This window comes from Coregonus lavaretus, assembly GCF_964263955.1.
Source record: "Coregonus lavaretus genome assembly, chromosome: 22".
NCBI classification, from domain to species: Eukaryota; Metazoa; Chordata; class Actinopteri; order Salmoniformes; family Salmonidae; genus Coregonus; species Coregonus lavaretus.
In genome coordinates, this window is record NC_140009.1 from 31,902,103 (window position 1) to 31,927,670 (window position 25,568).

General features: G+C 41.9%; 1 protein-coding gene across 1 annotated transcript; it reads left to right on the top strand.

Annotated features, from left to right (window-relative positions):
- The first annotated feature begins 27 nt into the window (after nt 1-27).
- Nucleotides 28-21,996, top strand: LOC311149927 (ankyrin repeat domain-containing protein SOWAHC-like). Its single transcript, XM_084187155.1, has 10 exons — nt 28-256; nt 3,342-3,403; nt 3,852-4,142; nt 7,806-7,904; nt 15,454-15,513; nt 15,664-15,765; nt 19,002-19,112; nt 20,108-20,180; nt 20,345-20,446; nt 20,678-21,996. The coding sequence occupies exons 1-10, from the start codon at nt 133-135 to the stop codon at nt 20,860-20,862; spliced, it is 1,209 nt and encodes a 402-aa protein (XP_084043281.1). The 5' UTR covers nt 28-132; the 3' UTR covers nt 20,863-21,996.
- Nucleotides 21,997-25,568: the final 3,572 nt, after the last annotated feature.

Below are 25,568 nucleotides of genomic sequence, written 5' to 3' on the forward strand. Positions count from 1 at the left end.
GGACATGTGCTACACACGTTTTTTTTCCTTCTGAAATTAGCCAGGGAGCGCACAATGTCATAGCAGCAAGACCATACCAATTCTAAAAGAAGCCTGATTTTGTCATAGAAAACGAGCAAACATAAAGCAAGAATGTGTGATGTCAGTGAAGAATCGTTGCTGGATTATTTCTATTCAGCCGGAGGGAAAGTGAAAAATGCGGATTTAATGAAAACATACAAGCCTTTCATTGGTCATAACGACATGCAGCTGCGTGGTAAGTAGCAGTACATTGTATCGAAAATGTAGAATTTCAAAATGATTTCAACGAAACGGCAACAGTTGCTCTCATCAACTGCTTTGTGATGGTGACTTGACGCGAGATCACTGTTTCTCGTCTCGTGCGACATCTGTCATGTATGTAGCTGTCACAATAATATATTCTGTGTGGTCCAGACACATCATATGATCATATACAATGAATTCCTTTACAACAATTCTATTTCATGAATAGTTTTCCCTCAAACCCATTCGTTTATCATTGTTCCCAATTCCCAGTCGGGTAGCCTAAACTTAACATCTGCTTTACATTAAAGGTCCTATAAACAGAACAATTACACCAGGAATTCTGTCATTTCCTTTCCGAGACCAGTTATAGCTGCTTGAATTCTTCAGTGCCTGCTACCCAAGCCTTGCCTCAGACCCAGACCACACCAACCAACTATTTTCACCATTGGACTTTGGTATTCTGTTGTGCCATTACAACAATGATTCACCCTGATAAATAGTGTGATTATGGTGCTGCCTTTTAATTAATAGCATTCAGCCCCAGAATCATGAACACAACTCGGCATTATCCTGAAACCTGAGACTGTTACAATTTTATTTGTACAACATACATTTTCTCCAATGTCCTCCCCCAAATTGTAACTGAAATGACGATATTGTCTCCTTACAGTGACATAAGAAGATGTTATGCTTTACCAATCATTTGCCATGCAATCCACCAGGGCATTATCCCTGCTTGGTACTGGATAAAATAACTAGGCCCTAACATGTTTGACAGGCGCTAGATAAATGAATGATTATCCAATGTGACCTTGTATTACAGTTGTACCAGTTGTACTGTCCAGATGCTATCTCAGTGGTACAGTTGTTGACAGACAGAGGTTTCCAAATAAAGCTGCTTTGATATTGTGCCATCTGACATGGCTGGAGTGTCCAATTATGAAAATGATTTCCATTACATAGTTCCAGTACTTAGTCTTTTATAACGACATGTGTTCCCTTCTTTAATGGGCATGATTGCACGATAATAGTGTTTTAATCATAATGCAATAATTTAGGCCACATGCACCACCAGCACAACTAGATCGCTAATGGAGTGCTCTTTTATTACGATTGAATAAAATGGGGACATCGTGGGAAAGTTATAGCTAACATTGCTCTGTCTGTCCAGTTGCTATGGCTATCTGTCTACCTTTTAGCTAATGAATGACTGAATATGTAAACTGTCACCCCTGTACTACTAAGCCAGGAATTATTTTGTTGATGAGATGCAAGTGGCCACTTCCTCTGGATTTCCTGTTTTTGTGGATGTGAAGTTGTGAGCGATGCAACTGTCTCATTCTAAATGTTTTTTCCCCTCCCTACTGCTGTCAGGGAAAAGGAAATAACTAAATTGTTCAGACCTATATTCTTACATACCTAAACATTCTTTCAAACACAGGGCTTCAGCCATTAGTATTGTCTGTTGAACTAAGATGGCCTATGTTAAGTGGTCTGGTTGGCTGGAGTAATAGATAGATACATTCTCAGAAACAGTAGCCTATACAAACTGACGTCTGTCAGCATCTAGTCTGAAAATAATTTCACAAACCCAGTTGTATCTGTCGGAGAGGGAGTTAAACAGTTAACTATTATAATAGCCATCAATTTGCTGTTTGTTTGGGTTCCCATAGGAAAGCTTTAATACTGCAGAAATAGACAGATAGTTTGGGGTTGGGCTTTTTGGAGATGATGTGAGAGAAGAGTTGTTTTTATCTCTGCCTGCCTCATGTTGGCAGAGAGAGCCCTGGTTTCCTCTTTGTCCCTTTTCCCAGTCAGTGACTTTGTTCTGAGATGATTGTTTTGCAACTCGAGCGGTGTTTGGCCTGCAGAGGAATGAAGAATAAAAGCCCCTCCCTCCTGGAGCCCCTGTGGTGTGCCCCAAATTGCACCCTATTCCTTATATAGTGCACTACTTTTGACCGGAGCCCTGGTCAAACGTTGTGCACTAAATTGGGAATAGGGCGTCATTTGGGACGCAGACCTCTGCAGGAAGAGGAAAGATGATGAAGTAACAGGGAGGGCAGATCAACCACAAGCCTTCACAGGCCACACATTTAATCTCAAATAGCCATCATGCATTCTTCAGGCTCAATAGGTCTACGTCTTGGAATGCCAGAGTGATTCAATAGCCTGATTTAGAGAGGATATGACTTGTCAACTAGATAGATCTAATCAATCGTAAGATAACACTTAATCCCATTAGAGTTAATTCCATAAGAAAGCTATTATTACACTTGTAATAGAGTATTGTTAGACCAAATGATATGGCTTTTCTCTCTCTAACCCCCTCAGAGAATGAAAGTCTGGGGTTTTGGGAGAAAACAAAAAGTGATATCATGTTTTTGAAACTTGAAATGCCAACCATAAAGATCCTATTAAATTACTAGAGGGGATATTTTATAAACCACACATTTCCAGAATAGGGTGAAAATGGCAGCCATCTTGGCCAGGGAGAAATCCAAAAGTCTAATTGGAATGAATGGCAGTAGAGGCATAGGTGATGCATTTCCTGCTTTTACTTATGCAGAAAAAATAAAAGTAAGGCATGTGATGTATCAGAAATTGTGTAATGGAATTATGGTAAACCTAAAATCTTGTCATATAATAAAAATACAGTTTATATAGGTTTTATGCACATTTTCTGTATAAATAGCCTCTAAAATATATGTAAACAGACCATAACTGTCTCATATTATGTTTTTCTTGGAAAATTATATGATACAATATCAGTACTTGTTGCATTTACAACTTGTCTAAGTCCTATTATAAACTGATTTGAGCCAGTGTATATGGCTGTGAATTGACGGCATTGTTTGAAGGGAATGTTGGCATATTGGCAGTAAATTAGAAATATTTATGGAACCATTCCTCTAAAACTAGCTGGCTAGCTAACACATATACAGTGCAGATAAAGATTTTGACCAACTCCCTGACCAACATGGCTGACTTTTGGACCATCATAAGAAGGTTCATGCCCATTCTAGTATTCTAATTCCTAATTCTATGATGCCGACATTGTTTCTTTTCCCCAGCCAAATACAGAGAGGAGTTCAAACAGATCATTGACAGGATTGCTGTTGTGAAATCAGAGAACGTAAGTGAAATAGGAGAACTTCTGACCATTTGTAGAAAGTGTGCTGTTATAAGTGTGCATAGTTCTTTAATGTTCCACACTCAAATTAAGTTGCCTTCCCACTATCTATACTCAGCCATGGTAGTTCAATTGTTACAAAAAAAAGGATTGGGCACTTATTTTCTGTGTCAGTTTACTATGTAGTTTGCTATTTATCAATAGGATTAGGGCCCCAGCCCTCTGTTATCGGTTGTAGGCCTACACAATGTTGTTATTACCATTCAGTTACATAGCAATTAGAAAGAGCAACTTACAAATACATCTCAAACAGTTTGAATTATTTCCACAATACAATATAATTTAGTTTAAGAAATGCCACTCTGCATAATGACTTTACTTAAACTTTCATATACAGTAGTCCTATACCCTCCTCCTCATCACCTGCCTGCCTACTGTCTGTCCCCATTAGGGTGAGAAGTACCTGGTTCTGAAGAAGAGGTACAGGCAGCAGAAGCAGGACAGTGAGACAGAGCCTGGGACAGACAGACAGGCCAGTCCTGCGGCCAGCCCTGCCAGGCCCTCGGCCTCAGCCCAGTGGGATGTGTCGGGGGTCTCGTCTCGCCACACCCAGGGGGAACCAGACCTCCAGTCTGACCCGGCCAAGAGGGCCGAGGCGAGGAAGCCTTCACAGGGGACGTGGTGTGGAAGAGGCCCCAGCATTACCGTCAAAGAGGCACCCAAGCAGGAGCACATGCAGGAGGTGAGCTTCAACCATGATCAATTTTGACATTTTTGTTTTTGTTTCCCACAAAAAAAAGAGGGATGAGATGCATTGATAGCAACCTATCAACATAATGTTATAAAGCTGAAAATAACTCACACAAATAGCATAGCATTAGAGAGGAAGAAGCATGGATTGAAAGCAAGACTTTGAAATTATCTGTCATTTTATGGACTTTATGGAAAAAGTCAAACAAACGGCTTGTGCCAGTTACCATATCTTTACTCAAAGGGTGTAGCTGTTAACAACCTAATTCTGGTTGTCATTCCCATTTTTGGTTTGAGCTGTGAAATTCTTATTGTATTTCCTAATAAATTTTAGGGTTAATTGCACAATGATATTTGAGTAAAACCCAGCTGTTCAGTTTGCCCAATTTTGTTCCTTTTTCTCATTGGTATTTTGGCCAATCAGATCAGTTCTGAAAAAGATCTGATGTTAAAAGATCTGAGGTGATTGGTCAAAATACAAATTAGTGGAAAAAATAACAGAATTGGGCTTCCTGTCTAAACGCAGCCTTAGTGTGTGTACAAGCATCACTTTTAAAGAGAATAAATGCTAAGCCGATAGTGTCAGTGTCCACATAAGTATGTGCAAACAATATTTCTACTCACACAGGAGAAGGGCAACAGCACAACACAAGTGGTTTTGGCATGATGTGCACATATAGTATACTACCTAGAACTTTGGCAGAGTTACAGTAAGCAGGTGTAAATCAAGAATGCTCTTATTAAATGTAGAATGGAGAGATGGCCTCTGTTGAATAGCAGACCCAGAGTTTTAAGACTAGGCTTAAATGCTAAACAGCATAACTAGGGAGTACCCCTTTTCCAGTGCTAAACAAAGCCTAACTCTACCCCTTACTAGGAGAATCAACCAGGACAGCTAACATCAACTGCCTGTACATACAGGACGCCACAAACAAACTGCTATGGAGCACGTTGTAAAATGGTGTTCAACCCTGAGCTGAGAGAAAAGGACAGCCTTTCTACCTTTGCTCCTAAACCCCGCTCATAATGATTAACCAATGAGAATGTACATTTAATTAGCTGAACTTTACTTTGTTAATTAGACCAGGTAATACTATGGAAAACATGATTTAAGTTAATTGCATTCAGTAGTGTAAATTACCATATTTAGTCAAGTGGACATTAGTTTAAAAGACAGAGCTGCATCAAATAGAATATGATTAGAGCTACTGCTCAGAGAGACTGAAAGGATGGGTGAGCTGCACGCTATTTAACTCAAGTCGCCATACCTGGCTTCAACCTGAGCAATCAACTCGGTAGCAAACAATTAACGTAAGGCACACCTATGCATGGCAATAGATTGGTGCGGTGAATTCCAAACCACCCCCTCGCCTCTACTAACTCGCTCGGAGGGCCATCCGTTGTCACGTGTTGCTGATGATGACAACTCCGAGGGTGACTTCCATCGAGTGATGAGAGGATCAATAAACCCATCAACTTCGGGACACACTGGTGACTTGAATGATGCAATTAATGTTCCACATTTAAATAGTAAAACTAGCATAAAATTCTAATTAACAAAGATATAAACCTCCGTAACAGTTAAACATTTAATTTAGAAGGTATTTCATTTGGTAAATGTGTCAAGCCTAGAAATCAGATGAACATATGCACCGGCATATAATTAGGCACGCCTCTCCATTCTTTTGTATTAAATTGCGCAAACTCCAAACATATCGCGTTTCGTGTTGGGATAGCACTTGGCTGTGGAGCCTGCAACCTTGCTAGCTTAGAGGGTCTAACTAGCTCCTACACCTTCGATAATTTTCACTCCCTCAGCGTTGGGATACTTGTGCATATGGCGGTGTGTGTGAATGCGCAAATGGAGGGGGGAGGGGGTGATTTGGGATTCAGCCATGCACTTTATCTGAACCACACATGTACAGTGGGGAGAACAAGTATTTGATACACTGCAGATTTTGCAGGTTGTCCTACTTACAAAGCATGTAGAGGTCTGTCATTTTTATCATAGGTACACTTCAACTGTGAGAGACGGAATCTAAAACAAAAATCCAGAAAATCACATTGTATGATTTTTAAGTAATTAATGGGCATTTTATTGCATGACATAAGTATTTGATACATCAGAAAAGCAGAACTTAATATTTGGTACAGAAACCTTTGTTTGCAATTACAGAGATCATACGTTTCCTGTAGGTCTTGACCAGGTTTGCACACACTGCAGCAGGGATTTTGGCCCACACCTCCATACAGACCTTCTCCAGATCCTTCAGGTTTCGGGGCTGTCACTGGGCAATACTGACTTTCAGCTCCCTCCAAAGATTTTCTATTGGGTTCAGGTCTGGAGACTGGCTAGGCCACTCCAGGACCTTGAGATGCTTCTTACGGAGCCACTCCTTAGTTGCCCTGGCTGTGTTTCGGGTCGTTGTCATGCTGGAAGACCAGCCACGACCCATCTTCAATGCTCTTACTGACAGAAGGAGGTTGTTGGCTCTCGCGATACATGGCCCCATCCATCCTCCCCTCAATACGGCGCAGTCATCCTATCCCCTTTGCAGAAAAGCATTCCCAAAGAATTATGTTTCCACCTCCATGATTCACGGTTGGGATGGTGTTCTTGGGGTTGTACTCATCCTTCTTCTTCCTCCAAACACGGCGAGTGGAGTTTAGACCAAAAAGCTCTATTTTTGTCTCATCAGACCACATGACCTTCTCCCATTCCTCCTCTGGATCATCCAGATGGTCATTGGCAAACTTCAGACGGGCCTGGACATGCGCTGGCTTGAGCAGGGGGACCTTGCGTGCGCTGCAGGATTTTAATCCATGACGGCGTAGTGTGTTACTAATGGTTTTCTTTGAGACTGTGGTCCCAGCTCTCTTCAGGTCATTGACCAGGTCCTGCCGTGTAGTTCTGGGCTGATCCCTCACCTTACTCATGATCATTGATGCCCCACAAGGTGAGATCTTGCATGGATACCCAGACCGAGGGTGATTGACCGTCATCTTGAACTTCTTCCATTTTCTAATAATTGCGCCAACAGTTGTTGCCTTCTCACCAAGCTGCTTGCCTATTGTCCTGTAGCCCATCCCAGCCTTGTGCAGGTCTACAATTTTATCCCTGATGTCCTTACACAGCTCTCTGGTCTTGGCCGTTGTGGAGAGGTTGGAGTCTGTTTGATTGAGTGTGTGGACAGGTGTCTTTTATACGGGTAACGAGTTCAAACAGGTGCAGTTAATACAGGTAATGAGTGGAGAACAGGAGGGATTCTTAAAGAAAAACGAACAGGTCTGTGAGAGCCGGAATTCTTACTGGTTGGTAGGTGATCAAATACTTATGTCATGCAATAAAATGCAAATTAATTACTTTAAAATCATACAATGTGATTTTCTGGATTTTTGTTTTAGATTCCGTCTCTCACAGTTGAAGTGTACCTATGATAAAAATTACAGACCTCTACATGCTTTGTAAGTAGGAAAACCGGAAAAATTGGCATTGTATCAAATACTTGTTCTCCCCACTGTATATACGTTTAAGCATTTTAGATGATATTCACTTTATGAAATGCATTTTAAAGACCTTTTTAAAATGTTGATGAGGCCAGACTAAGGCTGCCTCATCACAGCCTCATTCTGTATGTTGTCTCTGTGCCTCCAGGACCAGGACACAGAGAGGACCCCCTCACCGTCCGTTTCGGAGAAACCCCTAGCGCACAGCAACGGAGAGGATGAGCCAGACAGGGACTCCGGGTCAAAGGTGAGAGGCTAGTAACAGCAGGAGTAAATCTCAAAAGTATTTTGCTCAATTCCTTGCGTCCTCTCTCCTCGCCTTATTTTCAAAAAAAATCGGAGGGAAGCACAGGGAGTGCTGGAGGAGAAGTTCTGAGGAGAAGATATCATCCGATGCTCTTCTCACCTCCCTCTCAAAACACCAGAGGGAGGCAAGGAGAGCAGGTCCTGGAGCCAGAGGACACGAGGAACAAGGAAAATAAATTTGAGAATAAACTTTCCCCTAATGTTACTTCGTCACATTTCACCGTGTTGGACGTTTACAGGCCTTTGCCTCTGCCTCCCTAGTAATACTTATTATTTAATTTCTCTCTGAACAAAATAGTGAGTCATAGCAGGAACTGTTGCTGCAAAACTCCACCAGATGGCAGTAGCTAAATTACCTGGATTTGAAACAAACCATGGATGTTTGAGAGTGGGAAACAATATGAGGGGGGCAACCATTAGCATTTGAATGCTGCCCTCTGTTCTGTCATTATGTAAAGCAAGATGCAACAACATGTTTGAACTCATTAGCACGCCCCCATCCGCATCAACGGGACCGCAGTCGAGAAGGTGAAAAGCTTAAAGTTCCTTGGCGTACACATCACTGACAATCTGAAACTGTCCAACCACACAGACAGTGTGGTGAAGAAGGTGCAACAGAGCCTCTTCAACCTCAGGAGGCTGAAGAAATTCAGCTTGGCCCCTAAGACCCTCACAAACTTTTACAGATGCACCATTGAGAGCATCCTGTCAGGCTGTATCACCGCCTGGTATGGCAACTGCACCGTCCGCAACCACAGGGCTCTCCAGAGGGTGGTGTGTTCAGCCCAATGCATCATCACCAGGAGCACACTGCCTGCCCTTCAGGACATCTACAGCACCCGGTGTCAAAGGAAGGCCAAGAAGATCATCAAGGACCTCGGCCACCCGAGCCAGGGCCTGTTCACCCTGCTATCATCCAGAAGGCGAGGTCAGTACAGGTGTATCAAAGCTGGGACCGAGAGACTGAAAAACAGCTTCTATCTCAAGGCCATCAGACTTTTAAATAGACATCACTAGCCGGCCTCCACCCAGTACCCTGCCCTGAACTTAGTCACTGTCACTAGCCGGCTACCACCCAGTTACTCATCCCTGCACCTTAGAGGCTGCTGCCCTATGTACATAGACATGGAACACTGGTCACTTTAATAATGGAACACTGGTCACTTTAATAATGTTTACATACTGTTTTACCCACTTCATATGTATATACTGTATTCTACTCTAGGCCATCCTATTTAGCTATTGCTGTACATAGACTATTCTATCCTACATATTCTTCAGATATACTATATATTCTATCCATATACTGTCCATAATTTCTATATATCCCATCACATACTGTGTATATATATACAGTACCAGTAAAAGTTTGGACACACCAACTCATTCCAGTTGTACTATTTTCTACATTGTACAATAATAGTGAAGACATCAAAATGATGAAATAACACATGGAATCATGTAGTAACCAAAAAAGTGTTAAATAAATCGAAATATATTTTATATTTGAGATTCTTCAAATAGCCACCCTTTGCCTTGATGACAGCTTTGCACACTCTTGGCATTCTCTCAACCAGCTTCACCTGGAATGCTTTTCCAACAGTCTTGAAGGAGTTCCCACATATTCTGAACACTTGTTGGCTGCTTTTCCTTCACTCTGCGGTCCGACTCATCCCAAACCATCTCAATTGGGTTGAGGTCAGGGGATTGTGGAGACCAGGTCATCTGATGCAGCACTCCATCACTCTCCTTCTTGGTAAAATAGCCCTTACACAGCCTGAAGGTGTGTTGGGTCATTGTCCTGTTGAAAAACAAATGATAGTCCCACTAAGCCCAAACCAGATGGGATGGCATATCGCTGCAGAATGCTGTGGTAGCCATGCTGGTTAAGTGTGCCTTGAATTCTAAATAAATCACAGACAGTGTCACCAGCAAGGTACCCCCACACCATAACAACTCCTCCTCCTTGCTTTACGGTGGGAAATACACATGCGGAGATCATCGGTTCACCCACACTGCATCTCAGAAAGACACAGCGGTTGGAACCAAAAATCTCAAATTTGGACTCCAGACCAAATAACACATTTCCACCGGTCTAATGTCCATTGCTCGTGTTTCTTGGCCCAAGCAAGTCTTATTATTATTGGTGTCCTTTTAGTAATGGTTTCATTCAGCAATTCAACCATGAAGGCCTGATTCACACAGTCTCCTCTGAACAGTTGATGTTGAGATGTCTGTTACTTGAACTCTGTGAAGCATTTATTTGGGCTGCAATTTCTGAGGCTGGTAACACTAATGAACTTATCCTCTGCAGCAGAGGTAACTCTGGGTCTTCCATTCCTGTGGCGGTCCTCATGAGAGCCAGTTTCATCATAGCACTTGATGGTTTTTGCGACTGCACTTTTTCGACTGCGACTGAAATGTTCCGTATTGACTGACCTTCATGTCCTAAAGTAATGATGGACTGGTGTTTCTCGTTGCTTATTTGAGCTGTTCTTGCCATCATATGGACTTGGTCTTTTACCAAATAGGGCTATCTTCTGTATACCACCCCTACCTTGTCACCACACAACTGATTGGCGCAAACACATTAAGAAGGAAAGAAAATCCACAAATTAACTTTTAAGAAGGCACACCTGTTAATTGAAATGGATTTCAGGTGACTACCTTATGAAGCTGGTTGAGAGAATGCCAAGAGTGTGCAATGCTGTCAAGGCAAAGGGTGGCTATTTGAAGAATCTCAAATCTCAAATCTATTTTGATTTGTTTAACACTTTTTTGGTTACTACATGATTCCATATTTGTTATTTCATAGTTTTGATGTCTTCACTATTATTCTACAATATAAAAAATAGCAAAAATAAAGAAAAACCCTTGAATGAGTAGGTTTTGACTGGTACTGTATATATATATGACTCGTCCTAATATTTCTATATTTCTTAATTCCTTTCTTTTACTTTTATATTTGTGTGTATTGTTAGATATTGCTGCACTGTTGGAGCTAGGAACACAAGCATTTCGCTACACCCGCAATAACATTTGCTAAACGTGTATTCGACCAATAAAATTGGATGTGATTTGATTTTGAACCATAGACAGATTAAATATGTTAGAGTATGTGAATATGGCACCACAATCAGATTACAGTGGCTTGCGAAAGTATTCACCCCCCTTGGCATTTTTCCTATTTTGTTCCCTTACAACCTGGAATAAAAATTGATTTTTGGGGGGTTTGTATCATTTGATTTACACAACATGCCTACCACTTTGAAGATGCAAAATATTTTATCTTGTGAAACAAACAAGAAATAAGACAAAAAAACAGAACTTGAGGGTGCATAACTATTCCCCCCCCCCACCCCCCAAAGTAAATACTTTGTAGAGCCACCTTTTGCAGCAATTACAGCTGCAAGTCTCTTGGGGTATGTCTCTATAAGCTTGGCACATCTAGCCACTGGGATTTTTGCCCATTCTTCAAGGCAAAACTGCTACAGCTTCTTCAAGTTGGATGGGTTCTGCTGGTGTACAGCAATCTTTAAGTCAGACATAGCGTTTTCCTTGATGGCCAAAAAGCTAAATTTTAGTCTCATCTGACCAGAGTACCTTCTTCCATATGTTTGGGGAGTCTGCCACGTGCCTTTTGGCGAACACCAAACGTGTTTGCTTATTTTTTTCTTTAAGCAATGGCTTTTTTTCTGCCCACTCTTCCGTAAAGCCCAGCTCTATGGAATGTACGGCTTAAGGTGGTCCTATGGACAGGTACTCCTATCTCCGCTGTGGAGCTTTGCAGCTCCTTCAGGGTTATCTCTGGTCTCTTTGTTGGCTCTGATTAATGCCCTCCTTGCCTGGTCCGTGAGTTTTGGTGGGCGGCCCTCTCTTGGCAGGTTTGTTGTCGTGCCATATTCTTTAAAAAATTTAATAATGGATTTAATGGTGCTCCGTGGGATGTTCAAAGTTTATGATTTATTTTTATAACCCAACCCTGATATGTACTTCTCCACAACTTTGTCCCTGACCTATTTGGAGAGCTCCTTGGTCTTCATGGTGCCGCTTGCTTGGTGGTGCCCCTTGCTTAGTGGTGTTGCAGACTCTGGGGCCTTTCAGAACAGGTGTATATATACTGAGATCATGTGACAGATCATGTGACACTTAGATTGCACACAGGTGGACTTTATTTAACTAATTATGTAACTTCTGAAGATAATTGGTTGCACCAGATCTTATTTAGGGGCTTCCATAGCAAAGGGGGTGAATACATATGCACGCACCACTTTTCTGTTATTTATTTTTTAGAATTTTTTGAAGCAAGTTAATTTTTTCATTTCACTTCACCAATTTGGATTTGAAATGACACAATGACTATGACCAAAAGTATTGGGGCAAATTCACTTATGTGTACTAAAGTAGTTAATAATGTGAATAATGATGGTGTCGGACAAATATCTTACCCCCCCAAAAATGCTAACCTCCCCTGTTATTGTAATGGTGAGAGGTTAGCATGTCTTGGGGGTATGATATTTGTGCGTCTGTAACTTTCTCACTCATCATTATTCACGATTCATTCAGGATTATCCGTAATCAGGATAGCATCCACATTAATGTAGAAGTATTTATAATCATATTCTATTCTTATTTACAATAAATGTGACTCCAAAATGACATTCATTTTTTACCATTCATTTCTGTTTGACACAGAATAATCTGAAACACAACCAAGACAAACAGCAAATGCATCCAACTATTGATGTAGTTATTGCGTGCAATGAAAATAAGACCAAATACGTAACTTTTTACTACGTTAATACACATAAGTGAATTTGTCCCAATACTTTTGGTCCCCTAAAAGGGGTTCACCCGATATGGATAAAAATACACTCAAATTAAAGCTGACAGTCTGCACTTTAACCTCATAGTCATTGTATCATTTCAAATTCAAATTCAAAGTGCTGGAGTATGGAGCCAAAACAACCACAAATGTGTCATTGTCCCAATACTCACTGTACAAAGTATGCCTACCTGGTGTCATGATATCATGATTATTTGCATCAATCCAGTAGTGGAGGGATGATACCAGTATCACGATACTCGTTAGTATCGTAGCAAGGAAACAGATTTGACTTCTTTAGGAAAAGAGCACTAATGTTGGAAACAAACATCATTGTGTTGTCATCCAGAGTCACATTTTATTTATTTTCCAAGCTATAGCACACAATATTTTACATAGAGTAGGTTTTTAAAGGACCAAAGAATTAGATCTGCTTTGTGTTTTCATTTTTGCATTGTAAAACAATATTGCGATACTGGTATCGTCCTGGCCCTGCAATCCAGTGGTGATTTGTTTAGCAAACTCTACAATTACATGTGTGCTACAGAAACTCTGCTAACCAAACAAGTCTCTTGCTGGTGCTGTGTTGAATTAAAGGGTATCTACACCCAAAAATGAAAATGTCTTAGATTTGTTCTAGACCTCAAAAGTAGTCTCCTGATGTGGTTTTCAAGCATTGTTGTGGATTTAGAACATCCAATTTTGTTGTTTTTCTATAAATAAATAAAAAGTGTGATTTTGTAAGTGAAAAACCTGAAGAAAAAAGGAAACCTGGAAAAACTAAACGGAGAAAACGGAATTTGGGAAAAAAATATAACAGATTTTTTAGGACCCTACACATAATAATAATAATAATAATAATAATATATAATATTAATATTATAATAATATAATATAATATAGTTAATATAATAACCATCATATCGAAGTAAACTTGGAGTCAAGAGATATGTTGCGCTGTAAGCCTACCACCACAACGTGGAAAAGCATGAAAAGTTTATAGGCAGATTAAATAAGTTATGATTAACTTCACATGGTGGTTAAATGATCAGTGATAATGCAAATGTCCAATATAGGCTAAATATCGAGGGTAGGCTATTATTTTAATGCTGGTGACATGATGATCAGTGTTTGGCTGCCAATTTATCAAATACAATGATTTTGCTCTTATCCATATCTCATCATATGTCCACTTTATCAGCAAACTCTTGTCTAAAGAGTATGGGCCAATGCCAGATTGGGCACGATTGCTATTTATCGCAATTTTTTTTGTGACAAAACCATCAGTAGAATTGAAAATGCGATGGAAACCCATTTTATTTTTATTAGGTACATGGGAACTTAACTGCAAAAGTCCTTTTTATGTGCACTATGTTATCACACACAGCCTTTTATCAGCAACAGGTCAGTTTGATGGAAACACACCTGTGGTGCATATTGTTTTTATGCAGATTTTACTATGTTCACATTCAAATCTGTCGCCAATTGGATGGAAACCTAGCTTGTGTTCCTATCTTGTTGAAGGGGATGTAACCAGATCTCTATAACTACATAGATCACAATAATGTAAAAGGGCCTCCTGAATCTCACCACCTCTCTTATGTGACAACGTTAGAAAGTGGGAGTTGTATCAAAAAATCATTGATGCTGTGGAAAGAACCAGTTAGAAAATATTCTCCTGTTTAAAAAAGCTGTTACACTGTGGCTGGTTGAACTTCCTCTTTGCGCAAAAAAAAACAGTTTTTACCTTGCCTGTGCTACTCTCATTTGCTCTTGAAGAGCTTGGGAAGCTAAAGTATCACTCTGTTCTAAACTGTGTTCTAATCCATGGTTCTAAACCTCTAGACAAAGAGAATGGAATTACATGACAGAGAGGAGGAAAGTGCTGAGAGATCCACTCTACAAAATTAAACTCAACTGCCCAACAATATTTTTCTTCCCCTGTTATTTTTATTTCCAGCAGAGAAAAAGTGGACATGTGCCAGTGGATAAATAGGCCTCCACTTTTCGTGTTAAACAAGGCATGTATGACAGCGACATGAAAGACTTGTGTGTTTTTACACCATGTCCCTGTATGATCTCAGAACAATTAGCAATCAAGTGCTTGACAAAACAAAACATATAGAAAACTGCCATTTTCTCCCCACATTAATCAGCCAGAATGACACTTGTGCATTCAGAGAAAGGTGTGCTTTATTTTCGGGGCATTTCTGACCCCGTTTAAAACAGAGGGGAACACAGATGGTGGGATGGTCTCTGACCCATGAGGAGGTCCACAGACAGACATGTCTATTGGTTAACAGTGGAGTTCACAGTTATTATCACATTGACCCCTTGGTGTGAAACCTCTGTTTGCTCTGTGGCTCTGTTTGCCTCCCTCCTACCTGTCTGACTGTCTGACACTTGTTGGATCACTTCTTCCCTTTTGATGTCTGAGGTGATAAAGATCTAAACAGTGATTTGTGTGTGTGTGTGTGTGTGTGTGTGTGTGTGTGTGTGTGTGTGTGTGTGTCTATTAGGGCCTTAGGACATTCATTCTTCATTCCTATGTGGAACAACATAAGGCCTCGGTTGGGAGAGATGCCCCTGCTGCTTCAGCATGCTGGATCAATAATACTCATGATATTACTCATATAATATGTCTTTATTGTCCGTCCACTTTCAGTCCGAGTCGGAAGAGCAGGAAGAGAAGTGTACGGGCAGTATGCGCTCCACCCTAGTGGCCGTGAGTTTCCACATTTATATATGCTAATATATACATACTAGACATGAATATTAATAATACTGTATATACTGTACATACTAGACGTGTACTTTATGGACACTATCCATTTGCTTAGCTCATCCACTCCCTGTCCTAATCCCTGTCCTACAGCTGGACCCTGTGGAGAAGGAATGGATCTACTCTGCTACTTGTGGCCGTCTCTCTGACCTCTCCCAGCTGCTAAAACAGGAGCCCTCCCTGGCCAACAAGAAGGTAACCTCTACCCCTCCACCTCTGCCCTTCACAATGACACAAAGGCCAAGGTTTCCAAGAACCACCTTCATACGTCTGCATAACATTGCAATATACATCTTGTGGATAAATGGGTAGCTTTGTTTTATTGGATGCAACAGCTAAAAGTCTTCTAACATGTTGAATTCTATATAAGAGCAAAACACTAAATTGAGTTACTCTCCTTCCCTCCTTCTATTTCCTTCATTTGACTAAACCAGGACTTCGTTTCAGTGAGTATACTTTCTCCACGACTTTGATTAGGAATATTTGTATGACATTTATATTAGGATTGACCGATTATGTTCTTTCTTTTCTTTTTGGAATCTGCTATGTTGTTCCTGACTGACCATGACTCTCTGTCAGGGGGTAAGTGAATTGAGTATTGATATCCCATTGTTGTATGGGTCTACTTCATATCTTGTTTATCTCAATTCTTGACCACAAGTTTCTAGATTGCTTGTACTGAAAGTTGATAATATTCTGAAATGATACCTATTGTTTTATAAAACCTATAAAAATGCATTTCAAATAGTCGACATTCCATTGTTATTTTTCCGTTAATTGTATTCTAAAAACCCTGTGATGTACACACATCAAGATCATGCATTTCAAAGGCGCAACTATCAAAAGGATTATGGAAGATAGCTTTTTAGCTCCTGGAGCCCCCCCCCCTGACAACCCAAATCCCTTTATTGGCCTCCCTGTGCGCTCAAGAGATTTGGGTTCATGTTTGTTGTCCCTCCCCTGTGTTGGGGTTCTCACACTGTCCTGTGTCAGACCACCTTCTAAGACCTATCCCTAAGCCCTTGCCATCAGCATTCCCACCCAGACAAGATACCAGGGTCGCCATTGAAGTGCAGGGAGATGGGAGGGGGGATTAGAGAGAGACTCTTAATGCTCCACAAAGACTTCAACCACTTAAAGATAATCTGAAAGTTATAGAGCAGGCTGGGATTAATTGAAGAACAGTGTTGGCCGTGTCCCCGGGAAGGAGCTAAATCTCCCTCGGGCAGCTTTGATGCCCCCCCCCACCCCTTCACCCTTCGGTGGTGAAGTCACTCTTACCTAGGGCTTGAAGTTGAGGAGGACTGGGTGCCGTTTGTGGCCTAGTTCTGTCCCCATCAGACAAAGTTTAGACCACTAATAAACTTTGACTTTCCCAATAGCAGATGCATTGTGTAGCTACACTCTCCTCCTCAACTATCATTGACAAGGAATTGCTAATTCAAAGACCCACGTATGTTAACCCCATCTAACATATCCTATTCCTTCCTGATCTCTCGCTCCTTTTCGTCCTCTACACGTGACATGTGCTCCCCCCTTCTGCCGTGCCGGACTGTGACGTACTTCCTCTCACCCTGCAGTTTGTAAGTAAATCATTCTCCCATCACTCCTCAGTGGTCTTACTATGAACAGGAAAGTGTCACAGGCCATAGGTCATTGTGTCAGATGTTTCCTATTGACCAACCCTTGTCCCTTTGGACACTACTTACTCCCACATTGGGTGCATGACACACACACACTGAGTGGGTCATCGGTCAGGCAGGAATGCGGGGGGTGGCCCCAGCGGGCGAGAGGCACGAGGAGAGGATGACGCCACATCCTGTCCCACCTCGTCCGTCACTCCCGCCCACTAGGAGACCCGCCAAGCTGCCACTCAAACGGCCCAGCCGACCAATCCGTCTTCAGCGTGTGACAGGGCAGACAACAGAGATGGAGATACTCAGAGCCAGACTTCATCTATCACAATCTGTCTCCCAGACTGGTTTTGGACATCTAGAGTTGTATCCCCCCCCCCCCCAACTGCCACGAGTTTTGATATCGAGGTTGTTATATAGTTCACCGAGTTTGTGGTATGGTAGTGTGCAATGCAGGAGATGAAGAAATGCCATTAAGGCCTTGAACAAGCACAGGGATGTTCATAGATAGTGAGCTCAAGCTGCCTAGCAAACTCTATAGTAAAGTAAAGACCGTTCTTAGTCTTGATTGACAAAGATAACCTACTTCTCATCGTCGCTCTGCTCTCCCTGTTCCACGTCTGGAGTCAGACTGAGAAACATAGATGTTGTGGTTCACAGACTGACATCTGCAGCCAAGCTCTGCACACAGACACACACACACTCATTAAGTCCCACGCAAACCACATCCACCTTTCAGACATCGTGCCGCTGCTGTGATAAACTGTGTTACTCTTGTCAATGGGTCTCTGAGCACTGAGCACTTCAGGCTGTGTAATTATGGGCGATTCAGCAGGTGAAATTGTGGTCAATTGTGTGCATGTTGTATCAGAGCGTGTATGTTCGTGTGTTTGCGCATGCATGCATGCCTGTGTGTGTGTGTGTGTGTGTGTGTGTGTGTGTGTGTGTGTGTGTGTGTGTGTGTGTGTGTGTGTGTGTGTGTGTGTGTGTGCGTGTGCGTGTGCGTGTGCGTGTGTGCACAGGGGGCACACAGCGTGGTAGGGCCCTAGCCTTGTCTTTCTGACGGCTGAGTGCTGACAGTGGGGCGATTCCTGGGTGGGTCTCCCTCGCTCCCCTCTGAGGGTCACACCAACATCATCAATCTTCCTCCCTGTGACAGGCAGCTGCCCCCCCTTCCCCCCCGGTGTGGGCACAGTGCAGTGTTGTTTTGTAATTAGGCTCCGTTAGATGGCAGGAAACCATCCCTTCGTCCCTCCCTCTACCTCTCCCTCCATCTTGCCACTCCTCCTGTGCACAGCTGGCCCACTGCTTCAGCCAGCCTATCAGAGCTCTCATCTGATCCACAGTGTTGAAACCGCTTGGTAGAGGAGTAATGATGCTATGCCAATTACTATCTACTGACTAACCGCTACTGGGAATGTATCTACAAGTATCTGTGTATATGTCAATACAATACAAGCGTTTCGCTACACCCGCAATAACATCTGCTAAACGTGTATGCGACCAATACGATTTGATTTGTGTGTACATCAATACAATACAAGTATCTGTGTGTATGTCAATACAATACAAGTATATGTCAATACAATACAAGTATCTGTGTATATGTCAATACAATACAAGTGTCTGTGTATATGTCAATACAATACAAGTGTCTGTGTATATGTCAATACAATACAAGTATCTGTGTATACCAAAAAATTGCAACTCCTGTGTCGGTGTTGCAGTAAAGGGCTTTTGTTCTGTATAGGGAAATAGTTTGGTTCAAACCACTGTATTTTGTGAATGGCTTACATTTCCCCCTCCTTGTTCTGGACACAGACAGCTCTACACTGGGCAGCCAAACATGGCAAAGAGGACATGGCTACCATGGTGGCTAACGCAGGGGCTGACGTTAACACTAGATCTGTGAGTATGCTCTTGTCTTTTGTGAATATGGGGTGTATTGTGTTCTGTATTGTAATTTCTTATGCTATTGGGAATGGTATGTTATAAAATATTGTCATACTCTTATTCTTATTTTCTTTCAGCATGTGAGTACCTCCTCTTTCAGTACAGTATATCATACACAGGAAGTGATCAGGTAATAGGTATGTTGTTTGTATATTTGGAGGCCGGCCAGGCAGATTGGTTACCAAGGCAACGAGCCTCTGGGTTGCAGCCAGGTTAGTTGTGTTCTGAGGTGTTGGTGATGTAATGGTTCCTGTGAAGATCCAGCTGTGCAAATGCATTACAGCACGCACACACACACACAGTCTTGTATAACTAACCTTGTGGGGATGCATAATTCAGTCTCATCCAAAATCCTATTTTCCCTAACCCTGAACCTAACTCCTACCCTAACCCTAAACCTAATTCTAATCCTAACACTAATTCTAACCTTAACCCTAAACCCCCTAGAAATAGCATTTTACCTTGTGGGGACTAACAAAATGTCCCCAGTTGGTCAGATTTGTGTTCGTTTACTATTCTTGTGGCACAAGTATAGTAAAACACATCCACACAGTGTCTACTAATAAATCATGTCAATTGTGTAAATGTATTACCGTGCCAAACTCAAACAACTATGGCAATTTTCTGAGAATTACTAGCAATTATGTATTTTGTCATTACGTTGTGTTGCCATAACCTCTGGTAATTTGTATATTCTCTCCTTTCATGTTTTCATTGGCTGTGTTGGGGCCATGGGAAACTCTAGGGGGTAGGTATTAAAACGCCTTGTACATTTTTCCAGGGTTGAACCTTGAACTCTGCATACAGTGGATGTAAGAGGTTATGTTCAAATAGCTGTATTGGACAGCCTGTTTTGTTCTTGAAAAAAACACGGTTATACAATTTGCATTATACCCCTATGTCTTTGGTGGGGAATACATTTGCATAATCTTTCACTTTTTGTTTTGCAGGGCTATACACCCCTGCATATTGCAGCGTTGCATGGCCATCGACACATTTTGGAGCTGCTCATTGGAAAATATGGTAAATGACAGGGAAAGTTAACCCACATGCTTTTTGTCTTTGGGGTGTGGAATGGAGGGTATCAATGCAACAGGTCATCTATTATCTTTCTGCCATTGATTGCCTTTTTCTAGGTACATTTTTTCTTATAGTCATTGTTTGACATGTTCTTCCTTTCCTCTCAGGTGCGAAGAAGAATCTGCGGGACTACAGCGGCCATCTTGCCTGCCAGTACCTGAACATCAGGGAGCCTACAGAGGAAGACAGAACAGCTCCAGAGGAGATACGTGAGTGTCTCTTACTATTTTATTTTTGACTCTCTGACATCTCTGAAATGTTGTCTAATCACAGAAATGATCAAAGACCCCAATATTTCCCTCCCCAGTCTGATACAGAATAACATTGTCATACCAATGCCTGTGGCTTTGTTACTAAGATCAAAAAGGTCATCCTTACAGTTAGGTTTCAGCCTTACATAGAATGTATTATACAACTATGGTGGTCTGTATTTTGTTCAGAGTTCCCTGAGTTCCATGTGACCCAGGCCAGAGACTGCAGCAGGAACAGGAAGTTGGTCTCGTTGTTCCAGTCCAAGAAGAAGTGGGGCTCAGCGGAGGAGCTAGCCCCTGTAGAGGAGAGTGTGGCACTAGCACGCCATCAACTCATGGTCCCCGCATTCAGACCCAGGAAATTCTCACGCTAAGGAAGGAGCTAGCCAAATGTCCCACATTTAATGACATCACAAAAACATGTTCAGTCAGTGTATGTTTATTTGAATTTTAATGTATGCTTTTATAGTATTTATGCTGTATGCTTTTATGGTGTAGGGAGCTGTAACTATTGAAATGTTTAGTTTGTTGTTTATCGCCTTGATTGTATTGTTGAAATCTCCCCAAATGATTTGATTATCATTTAATTCAATTTTTAAAGTAGAATTTTATTCTAGTGATACAAAATGTTACATTAATAATAATAATATGCCATTTAGCAGACGCTTTTATCCAAAGCGACTTACAGTCATGTGTGCATACATTTTTACGTATGGGTGGTCCCGGGGATCGAACCCACTACCCTGGCGTTACAAAAGCCATGCTCTACCAATTGAGCTACAGAGGACCACATTACATATGGAGCTATTTTGCATGCTGCATTTGTTTTCTTGCTCTTTCAATTGAGTTTGTATTTGAATTTTACTTGCCTTTTCCTCACACTGTGTTAAGACAGCGCCCAAATTTCTCGTTGCCAAGCCGTTCTGACATTCCAGATTTGAAGTGCCATGTTTAGATGTTGATGATTGCACTATTACATTGTCAGTTGGTTGATTGTCATAAGGGACAATGTTTTCTATTGGTTCACTCTCAGTATTCACATTGTATTTCTATTGAAGGACTAAACAAGGGACAATGTTTTCTATTGGTTCACTCTCAGTATTCACATTGTATTTCACATTGTATTTCACATTGTATTTCTATTGAAGGACTAAACAAGGGACGATGTTTTGTATTGGTTCACCCTCTGTATTTTTATTTTTTTTGTCATTTAGCAGACGCTCTTATCCAGAGCGACTTACAGTTAGTGAGTGCATACATTTTCCATACTGTATTTCACATTATATTTCACATTGTATTTCTATTGAAAGACAAAACAATACCAGAGTACTGGCAAAGAATAGTCAGTTCATAATGAAGTGCCTTATTCAATTGTGAAACAAGTTAGTTGATGTGCCATGGCTTTGCCTGTGTTGCCTCAATTTGAACCTGCCTCTGTTCAAGCTTGTTTTGTTTTGCACATTATTTATATTTTTGATATTTTGATATTAAACTGCCATGTTGTGCTACTAATTTTGTGTGTACTTTTTAATCTATATGACAGTCACAGTAGGTGGAGTTTTACCAAGTTAACTTGGTTAAATGGGCACTACATATCAGCTGTTGGGATCACAGGAGGTTGGTGGCACCTTAATTGGGGAGGATGGGCTCGTGGTAATGGCTAGAGCAGAATCAGTGGGATGGTATCATATACATCAAACACATACATTTACATTTTACATTTTAGTCATTTAGCAGACGCTCTTATCCAGAGCGACTTACAGGAGCAATTAGGGTTAAGTGCCTTGCTTAAGGGCACAGACAGATTTTTCACCTAGTCAGCTCGGGGATTAGAACCAGCGACCTTTCGGTTACTGGCACAACGCTCTTACCCACTAAGCTACCTGCCGCCCCCATGGTTTCCATGTGTTTGATGCCATTCCATTGGCTACGTTACGGCCATTAATATGAGCTATCCTGCCTCAGCAGCCTCCTGTGGTTGGGATGGTCTTAAGATTTAGTCGATGGATAATAATATCAAGATTTTTCTTTATACACGGGTATACTAACAAGATTACATTTCATTAAATCCTCAGCTTTGGACCCCATAGTTCAGCTCTCACATTATGACTCCCCAACATCAAGAAATGAAACTTGTGAGAATGCTATTTTTTCTTCTTTTCATGGTAATATCCTCACTTATTTTCTAAGCCTCCTTTGATCTACATCAACCTCCTCACTTTGCAGGCTACAGATGGAGTAAATATGGGTCGGGGTTACTCTCCATAAGGCTTTAGCCCTTAACTCCAGATTAGCTGAAAAGGGCAGCAGCACTTGCTTTTGGATTTCAGAAGACATGGGGGAACAGAGGCAAGTGTTTTTGTGCTTCATTTTTGAAGAGCGGGAGGTTGTTGGAGTGTGGGATAAGAGGGGAGTTTCTGTAATAGATACTTATTTTACTGCCCTCAAGCCCTCAAACAAAGTCCCCCTCTGAAGAGATTATAACCCAGGGAGGGCACATTAACTCTAATCCCATGCTTTGAGGCCTAGCCCCCCCATACTAACCCCCTGTCCCACTGTCTAGATCCCCCCCCCCCTTACTGTTGGAGGGGCTACCTTGTATCTGGGCCATGTGTGAGGAGAGCCTGTGGCTACACATTAGGGGGGTTGGGATGGGGGGGGAGTAGCGGGGAGTAGGTGGGGGTTAGTGTTTCAATAGCACGCTGGTTCTAATGAAAAGCATTGAGAGGTGCATACTGCTGTGTAACTGATTCCCCTCTCTGAAGAGATTAGGAGGCACATTGTTGGTTTGGTTGCTCATTTCCATGAGAGCACTGCCTCCCACCAGCGCCTGCTTTCCATTGTTATCAGGGGGTTGAAACACAGAGAACCAGTGCCCCCGGCTTCCTTGTAGCCTTTGTTTTACAAATAGACCGAAATGTAGATGTCACGTCACAGATGCCCTACAAGCTCATTAGATGCTAGCTGTGAGGCTATAGTTAAATAAGACTGTAGCTGCATGAACTTCAGTTTGTTACATTTTAGGAGTTGCTTTCTTCCCTCACATCCATTTCCTAACTATTTTACAAAACAAGCATTCATTATTTTGATCAACATATTGTATGATTATTAACGATGAAACACTTGTTTTTATGTTGCGTTTCATGTCATGCCATGCACCAAGAGTAGCAGTGGAATTATTTGGCACAAAGAGTGTGCATTAGCAATACGTTTAATCCCTCTCATATTGTGGATGGTTACTTTCCGATAATAATAATTGGAAATCTTGCAGCATGTAGAAAAAAGTACTCCCATGTCACACGTTCCTCTGTAGCTACTGTAATATAGTAGAAGATACTGTATGTTTGTCTGTGGGAGTTCACTATAACCACTTTTTCTATAATGTGTCATTCGGTGTCTACAGCGCTATTTCTGACTTTAATGAATTAATGATGTACTCTCCTGGGCAGCATGGCACGTTGACTTGCATATGCGTGTTGGGGGCCACCTGGACCAACATACCATGCTGAGTCCCCCTGTCACTGAGGAGGAGAGGCAGGGTGTTGCCAGTTAACAGCTAACGAGCTGCTCTGGCACAGCAAGCCTGCCGGGGAACTACACTTGCTGGGCAGGCTGGGGGTCCTAGGGGCCCAGTGAGGCCCCACAGGGGTGGTGGTGGTGGAGCGGGCCAGCGGCCCCCAACGTCCAACGCAGCAGAGGGCCCAACCAGCACCACCAGCAGTCATTCAGTCCCCCAGCTGTCGGCCTGTCCGTCACAGCCTAACGAACGCGGCCTGTCACTCACCCAGCAGAGGGCCGTCAATCAGAGCACACCCAGGAGGGAGCAGAGGGGCGGGACACCAGCCCACCGCCGAGACACTAACAAAGACATACTTACATTTGCAAGCGGTTTCAGCGCCACTTCTCTATAAAAAGAATGATAGAGTGTAGCTGATAAGAGTAATGACAAAGGACAAAGAGCTAGGAGGAGGGATGAGGGCTGAAGGGAGGGGAGGGGTTGATAGCTGAGGAGTGGGTGGGAGAGCTTGATAAAATGTACGCTTTGCTTACATCTCTCCATTTGGGGTTGTGTCCCTCTAAATCCCATTACCTGGGAAGAATGGGAGCTCGGGGGGGATAGAGAAGGTTATGCGTTTGTTTTCAATTGACTCCTCTCCGCTGCCTTTTTCAATGTCTGGTGCTTTGTGATTCTTCACACCAAAATAACATACAGTGCCTTGCAAAAGTATTCATCCCGCTTGGCGTTTTTCCTATTTTGTTGCATTACAACCTGTAATTTAAATGGATTTTTATTTGGATTTCATGTAATGGACATACACAAAATAGTCAAAATTGGTGAAGTGAAATGAAAAATATAACTTGTTTCAAATAATTATACAAAATAAATAACGGAAAAGTGGTGCGTGCATATGTATTCACCCCCTTTGCTATGAAGCCCCTAAATAAGATCTGGTGCAACCAATTACCTTCAGAAGTCACATAATTAGTTAAATAAAGTCCACCTGTGTGCAATCTAAGTGTCACATGTGTGCAATCTATGTGTCACATGATCTCAGTATATATACACCTGTTCTGAAAGGCCCCAGAGTCTGCAACACCACTAAGCAAGGGACACCACCAAGCAAGCGGCACCATGAAGACCAAGGAGCTCTCCAAACAGGTCAGGGACAAAGTTGTGGAGAAGTACAGATCAGGGTTGGGTTATAAAAAAATATCAGAAACTTTTAATATCCCACAGAGCACCATTAAATCCATTATTTAAAAAATGGAAAGAATATGGCACCACACAAACCTGCCAAGAGAGGGCTGCCCACCAAACCTCACGGACCAAGCAAGGAGGGCATTAATCAGAGAGGCAACAAAGAGACCAAAGATAACCCTAAAGGAGCTGCAAAGCTCCCCGGCGGAGATTGAAGTATCTGTCCATAGGACCACTTTAAGCCATACACTCCACAGAGCTGGGCTTTACGGAAGAGTGGCCAGAAAAAAAGCCATTGCTTAAAGAAAAAAATAAGCAAACACGTTTGGTGTTTGCCAAAAAGCATGTGGGAGACTCCCCAAACATATTGAAGAAGGTACT